Source organism: Diadema antillarum, unplaced genomic scaffold (assembly GCF_040938485.1).
Source record: "Diadema antillarum isolate AM-2024a unplaced genomic scaffold, OU_Dant_1.0 seq00000136_RagTag, whole genome shotgun sequence".
In the NCBI taxonomy this organism is placed as follows: Eukaryota; Metazoa; Echinodermata; class Echinoidea; order Diadematoida; family Diadematidae; genus Diadema; species Diadema antillarum.
Genome location: NW_027271213.1, coordinates 756,178 through 764,067, shown reverse-complemented (window position 1 = coordinate 764,067; position 7,890 = coordinate 756,178). Strand labels below are relative to the sequence as shown.

The 7,890-nt window shown below is 36.4% G+C and overlaps 1 protein-coding gene across 1 annotated transcript; it reads right to left on the bottom strand.

Annotated features, from left to right (window-relative positions):
* LOC139727551 (arylacetamide deacetylase-like) lies at positions 1-3,565 on the bottom strand. The gene is made up of 4 exons (XM_071638531.1): positions 3,175-3,565; positions 2,625-2,877; positions 1,697-1,760; positions 1-887 (listed from the first exon to the last, which is right to left on the bottom strand). The coding sequence occupies exons 1-4, from the start codon at positions 3,316-3,318 to the stop codon at positions 80-82; spliced, it is 1,269 nt and encodes a 422-aa protein (XP_071494632.1). The 5' UTR covers positions 3,319-3,565; the 3' UTR covers positions 1-79.
* Positions 3,566-7,890: the final 4,325 nt, after the last annotated feature.

Here is a 7,890-nt window from a genome sequence, read left to right as displayed (position 1 = left end):
TATTTATTTATTCATTTTTTTTAAACGCAGCTCCTTAGATCAAAGCCTCATCTGTATTTTCAAAGCTGACATGCAGAGCCTACTCCGACCATAGGTATTCTCTAATGTAGCTGACAAAGTCATCCGCCATTTGTCGCCCTATTTCGAATGTGACGTCACCAAACCACTGAATGGCATGGTAACCAAGTTCATAATTTTCCCATCTGACCGGCACTCCCGCAGCCTTCAGCCTTTCCACGTAGAATATCCCGTCATCGCGTAAATAATCATAGCCAAACGTGGCGACAAAGGTGCGAGGCAGCGAGGACATGTCATCTCGCAAAAGCGGCGAAAATTTCTCCGACATCCAGATACTTTTCAAGCTCCTCCAGAGGTCGTCGTTCCCGAAATCGAACGAGAGTGATCGCTTGTAGCAGTCGATCTTCATGTCGGCTGGAACGAGGTCGTGATTGAAATATTTCTGGTAGGCTGCAGATTGTTTAAATTCTGCTGATGTGTGATTGTTGGCGTAAATCTGTCGCCCAATATCATTATCGTCATCTGTGTAGCCAAGTGTGTAAGCGGTGGTAAAGTAAGGAGCGAGTTCTAGAACCGGCATGGGACCGTGGAATGCATTGCACCTCATTTTCTGTATAGAGGGCGTGTTGAGATCGAGGCTCTGCAGCCATGGGTAGAGCAGGACCTGGAGCTTGATATCGGGTAAAGTGGCGTCATCGGCGATGGCGGCCGAGACGACGGCGGCGAGATGACCACCGGCGCTGTCGCCGATCACTGCAACTCTCCTCGGATCAACAGCCATCTCCTTGGCATGGGTGAGCAACCATTTGGTGGCGGTGATGGCGTCATCATGGGCGGCAGGGAACGTATGGGCTGGAGCAAGTCTGTATCTGTAGAAAAAAAAACCCAATGACATTCGCGATAATGCATTATATATATATATATATATATATATATATATATATATATATGTGTGTGTGTGTGTGTGTGTGTGTGTGTGTGTGTGTGTGTGTTTATGTAAGACCTTACTTGTAACTTCGAGAACAAAGTCATCACCACTTGTAGACTAAGCCTTCCAAGGTGTAATTGTGGATTCTTTCAAAGCTTACCTGAAAACTGATCTAAAAAGAAAGATAAAAGCATACATGCACTACAAAGCCGACAAAAGTTTTTAATTGTCTGTAGCACAATGCATTTATTCTCCTGTGTCATAATGCGCCACGGCATAATTTTACTTGATAGATGGAATATCATTAACATGTTGTGTGTGTACGTTTATTATAGATAATTTATACAGATAGAGATAGATAGGTAGAGATATTTTGATATGTTTGATAAAAACCTAAAATGGCATGAAAATTAAGGTTTTTATAGCATACTATATTCAAATATTTCTATCTAAATTGCTTGCTTTCTCTGTCTAATGATTTGAAGTTAATCAGGACATTAGTTTCAAATTTCAGTGGGAACTGAATAAATTCAGGAATGCCCCTAAATTCTTTAGCGTTCCTTACAGTTTAAAATATGCATTGAAAAGTCACATGTCTGGAACAGGAGCATACTGACCACGTTTCATTATTAATGTGTATATGGAATAAGAAATGGGCTACAACAGTACAAGGAATGCAGATAAAATCGTTATTTGTGGCTTTTCAAAAGAGTAATAAAATCATAATCGGGTACAGAACAATGATCTCACCCGACAGCAACTCCCACTATTCCAAGTCGCTCGGATATCATTCGAACAGCTGGGTCGTAAAACTCTGAAAATCAAAATGTTTCCAAAAAAGAGAGATAATAATCTTTTCAATGAGTACTTAACTTTTTCTCGTGTATATATCAATAATGATCGTAGGAAATAATGAGAAGCGGAAGAATCGACAATATATACATATATATAAATATATATATACATATATTCATATATATGTGTATAGATATGTATATATACATATTGTATATATATATGTATATATTCACAAATATATATAGATATGTATATGTATGTATGTATATATATACATACATATATGTTTATTATATATTGTATATATATATATATATATATATATATGTACATTTTTTTCATTGCCGTTAGCTTTAAAGTTCCTGTACAGCAGTTGGTTTGACGTCTGAATCGTCACCGAAAGCCACGAAGGTAACTGATTTTCTCAATGAGTACAAAAAGCATCCTAACGTTGATCAAAATGGATTTTAGGGGTTGAAGTTACTGAAATGAAAATTGTGAGCACTATAACTTATGTGATCGAATCATGACCTTCTTATGCATGCATCTCTGGTCCGTTAAATTGAAAATTGACATGGCAGTTGCGGTAACGTTGATGTTACAATTTGGGTTTCACTAAATTGCTAAAGACCAGAAAACGATCATTAACTTGGTTCCAGTTTTCTGCGATGTGAGCTGGCTAATATGTTATTCAAGTTGTATGTCCTTCCATAGGAAAAGACACAAGCACTGTTTCATAATGCCTTTTATTTCTTCTACTTTCTATTAAAGCAACACAACTTTCTTCTCCAAAAATGTAGGGAATATTATGACACCTAATTTAATTAATGTTTGCTAATCAACAGACAGATCGAGGGAATTGAATCAGACAGATTATCACCTATGCTTCCCATCGCCAACCCGCCTCCATGGAAGAAGATGAAGGCCGGAAGTGGCTCCTCGCGACCTCTGACCTTTGGTTCGTACACTCTCACCCTGACCCCACCAAAGGTGTCCAATCGGGACCTGATGTTCGAGCCAGGAACCTCAGACGGTGGTTGCTGAACCAAAGTCGACATGATGCGAAAGAATTCGCGCGCCTCTTCAAATGCGTTTGGGCACCGAATATCCCGGGCGCACATCCTCATCGTGTTCTAAACAACAACAACAACAACAAAACCAAACAAGGAGCGAGCTCTAAAAGCAAGACTTGAAAAAAAAAAAGAACTCTGAACCTTAATCATTAAAAAAACACATGAAAATTTGGGCAAAGAATATAAGCTATTATCGATTTTACAGAGGCCAAATGAACGCTAAATTCATGCAGGTATTCTAGTGCACCGACCGTTCTTCCCTTATCTTGTGTCGTCATGAACAGCCATTTTCAGATCTCTAAGCGTGATGATTACGAGGAAACTGAGACAGACATATCCATAGTGACCGGAACTTACGAGTAGTGATATCGTCTGTGCAGCGGTGACCGTGGCGCGGTACTTCCACGGCTCGGGAAATCCGTCAGGTACAGGTTTGTAGAGCACGTAGGCAAATGCGATACCCAGTACAAGGAATACGAAAAGAATGGTCTTGGTCTTCATTGTGTTTATCTGCCAATTTTTTCCTGCTCAATAATAAGATGTCTCACACAGATGGAATTCACACGTGAGTACGGTATCCAAGCTTCAAATGCGTCTCAGTTTCTCAAGGCAATGCAGAAAAGCAAAAGTCACACCTGTACATACTTCGCGGAGCTAGTCAATATTATCCCCTCTTGACCATTACGGGTATGATAATAATAATCATAATCTAGATCTTACTCTAGAGCGATACCAACAATTAATGAAAAGGGAGTATTGACGATTTTGTATGTGTGTAAAACACGTGGGAAGCTCGAGAGCTTTTGTAAACGCTATTTGCAGCGATTTGTCTGCCCTACATACGAAACGTATAGAAAGAGACCTGTTGTTCTATGAACTTTGGACGATTCTTTCGTGCAACAAGACTCAGTGTAGACGCTACTATAAAGACTCTGCTATGATAATAAAATATGTCAATGGCGACTATAGATAAACAAAAACCGACCCATTGTGGCTATTATGTACTGAGTGCATACCGTGTAGTAAGGCAACCCTATCTTCTCCCATCCCCTTCTCTCCTTGTGATGTCACTTTTCTCTCTCCTCCCTACCTCTTCTTTGCTTTTGTTTTTTGTGCAGATTAACACTACCGCTATATTCATAGCATATACATTTATACATATATATATATATGTGTGTGTATATATATGTATATATATGTATATATATATATATATATATATATATATGTACGTATATATATATATATATATATACATATATATAAGTATATATATATAATTCTCTTGCCTTTTCTCTTTGAGATAAGCTATCCATTGTTTATAAAAAAAAAATCTGGCCTGTAATTTAACTTGGCAATTCTAAAAACTAAAGTCTTCAATTATACCCTCCCCCTTCCCTCTCTCTCTCTCTCTTCCTCTCTCTTTCAGTGTTGATTGATTGATTGATAACTTTATTGTCCACTCTGGAAATTCTGTGTACATTGGATATCACAACAAAATAAACATTAAATACATCACAGGTGCACCACACATTTTATTTTATTTGTTTGTTTGTTTGCTTGTTTGCTTGCTTGTTTGTTTGTTTGTTTGTTTGCTTGGTTAACCAAAATAATATTATTATACATTTGTGATTCGGTGGAATGGCTAGCCCTTACGGAACAAACACAGGGTCACACGGTTGGGGTTTATGCGAAAATATCCCAATTTAACATAGCTGCTAGGTGGAATTGGTGTAGTTTCATTAGAAACCACTCACTGCTTTTTACCGATGACAGTTATAATATCTGTTATGCTATAGTGTATGCAAAGTGTACTAATGATATCGTGTGAGATGACTTTGAAAGACTGGAAAATAATCAACGAAGCCATCACTGTACATATTTTGAAGTGATTGTTTAAAAAAAAAAGGTTAAATTACTTTTCATAAGTTCATAATTGCTATTTTGTTCACGAAGAAAACCCTGCACTGATAATGGTCAATTGTTTTCCCTATGTGCGTACTCACTGATTATCACACATTAGATTATTACCACAATACGATATTTTCTCACATTCTTTCTCAGAACTCCAGTATAATACGGAAAGCATATCACTTCACAAAATTCTTTAAAACACACGACAAAACGTATACGAATAAATTGTTTGTGCAATGGTTTAATGACACATAAAATTATCATAACAATGAATTTAGCCACGTGATTATTTGATTCAGCAATATGTACACTGTACACTTTATAAAATGATGGGAACAAAACAACAACAACAACGTCCTTTATACAAACCTGATGCAGGCTGAGCCATCTGGAACTAGTTTTACTAATTCCAGTCGGTATCTCGCCGCAAACTGAATATAAATATACCTTTTCTATGATATGGCAGTTTATCAAGATCAAAAGTTGGCAGGATTATAAAAATGATTTGGATAAATTACGGGCCTATCCAAGAAAGCCGAGATATTTACAGCATAGTAATCATAAAAAAGCGCAAAATAATCAACGTAAACTCTCACTCTTCGCTTGCAGTCAAGCGCTATCAAACTCGCTGCAATAGCGCCATCAACGTGCACCTTCAGAATAGTGTCACATTAATCTGCACCATTCAAAGAGCGCGAATCTGCAATATTTTCCTTTTCTTCTTCATAAATTTCTTTTCCTTTCTTCCCAGCTTTTTCTTCTTTTGTTCGCAAATTGAAGACATCTTTGATGACGTGAAAATAGAAATACGAATAGTATTGCATTTCACCGTGATAATGAGATTAATGACATACGTAGCAAAGGAGATTTTCGTTTTGGTAACTATAATCATTATTACCATAATAACCATCATATCCACAGCCATATCTCATTTGTCCTTCTCCCAATAGTAATTATATCATTAGTACAACTATCCTCAATTACCCTATGGGTATTTTCGGTTACAATCATAAAAGTACCAATGGCATTTGTAAGTTGTCCGTCAGTTTCATAGCTGTAAGGCTATACGTTATATCCGGCAGTCCACTTATTTCATTTCCAGAAATCAGTATATAATTATATATATAATTATAATCTATATTCACTATATTATATTTTCATACGTTCCATTTGAGTGCTCTCATTTTGGAGTGACCTCAGGGATCACTCGAAGATTTTTGAGTGATCCCTGAGGTCACTCCAAAACGAGTAAAAAAGAATATATTCACTCAAAATTCACTTCAATTTCACTCTAAATTCACTTTTTTTTTGTATTCACTCCTTCAAGAGTGAATATTTTCACTCGATTTTTTAAAGAGAGTACCACACAAGTTATCCAAGGCATTACACGCCAACCCCCCCCCCCCCCCCCATGACAAGAATGATTCAGAATGAGGTTTGAGTCGAGAATGGGTATGATTTTTTTAAGGAAGACTGGCTGAAAATACGGTTAAGCCACCATAATCAACACCATTCATACGCAAATTGCTTCCGTGGCGATTGTATAGAGTAAGAAAGCTTTTCAGTATAATAGGCCATGTCAGAGTCATAGAACGGGGTAACACATGCAAACCGTTTCCATTAAGAATAGCTAACACTGCTAAGGCCCATTAAATAACAGAAATAATAATGATGATAATAATAGAAGTAGTAGTAATATAAATAAAAACAATAAAATTAGCAACAACAACAACAACAATAATAATAGTATTGATAATAATAATAATGATAATAATAATAATAATAATAATAATGATGATGATAATAATAAAGATAACAATAATGATAATAATATTAACAATAATAAAATGGAAGTCAATATTTACGAAGTTAGTACACCACCCAATTGTAGCAGCATCGATGAGTTGTAGATTACCGAGCGACCTTTTAATATTGTCCCCGACATTTCCATAAGGAAATATTTCGGCCCCTCAAATAGCCTTTCTTCCGACTCATGGTTTACTCTTTTGCTACGCAGCCTTTATATAACTTCAATTCAAACAATTCTCCTTTACCCATTGATTGGAAAAAAACACTACACAAAATATCAAAATCACGTATACACATGCATAACACTATACACAATATCTTTGGCATGATCAAAATTATACAATACAGGGACCTCCATGGCATACTAAGTATATGTATTCCCAATACATGTGTAATAAAGCCGGATGGCAAATAAATAAACTCGCATGCTGATCAGATTCTTTGAATGAATCAACTGTGTTCAGCATTCTCTGCGATTTTGCATCACAAAATGCAAATTCTACAAAAATAACGAAATGTAAAATATATCATCAATTCGAAGAAATGGTCATAATGCATAGCAATTATGACATGGTACACCTTCTCCATCCGAACCCATTATTTGGTGCTTTCTTTAACCAAAAGTTCTATACAAAAGTGGGACAGCTTTTAGTCAGAACTGAAAACAACAGATTCAGCACATACATTTCTACTCCCTCCCCCCCCCCCCCGATTCCACGCAAGCTCCATTACAGTTGTTTCTGTTTTAACTTTTTGGAATTTGATGCAACAATGATCTATGGCATTTAAACAAAAAAAAGATGAAGACAGTGTTACTTTGAGTTGCAGGATTTGGCGCTAATTTGGCACTAATTTTTGCCGCCTCATCTTCAACTTCCTTATTAACAAAACTACTCTTAATTTTAAGGTATTGTTAATTTGCAAGCGTGACGATCATCCCGACTGACAATAGTGTCTATGTGGATGTTACCAGAGCACATATCTTTGTATGCAACAATGTCCTCTCCGAGACATCAAGTCAAATATATCAACCAAGGCATGAACAGACAAGAAAACTTGTCTTCAGATAAAAGTGTAGTCATATACCATATATATCATGGTAATACATGTATATATGTTTATTTCATAGTACTCTACGATTTAGATTTTTAACATTTTTCACTTTATACAGGAGAATAAAACACATTGTGGATTGAGTGAATGCAAAAACATTATGAACACATCAGTGTTTGAAGAAAATTGGGACAATCCGTTCACAAATATAGGAGTCTTTGAAGTTCGGTACCGTTGCCGCCGGATTATAGGCTAAAATAATTCGTGATGTTACAGTCGGACAATGATATCAAAAAT

Coding starts and splice junctions, on each gene's coding strand:
- LOC139727551 (XM_071638531.1), bottom strand. CDS start 3,318: ATGAAGACCAAGACCATTCTTTTCGTATTCCTTGTACTGGGTATCGCA. Junction 1,761..2,624: donor GTTGGCGATGGGAAGCATAG/GTGATAATCTGT, acceptor TTTGATTTTCAG/AGTTTTACGACCCAGCTGTT. Junction 888..1,696: donor ATAGTGGGAGTTGCTGTCGG/GTGAGATCATTG, acceptor TTTTTTCTACAG/ATACAGACTTGCTCCAGCCC.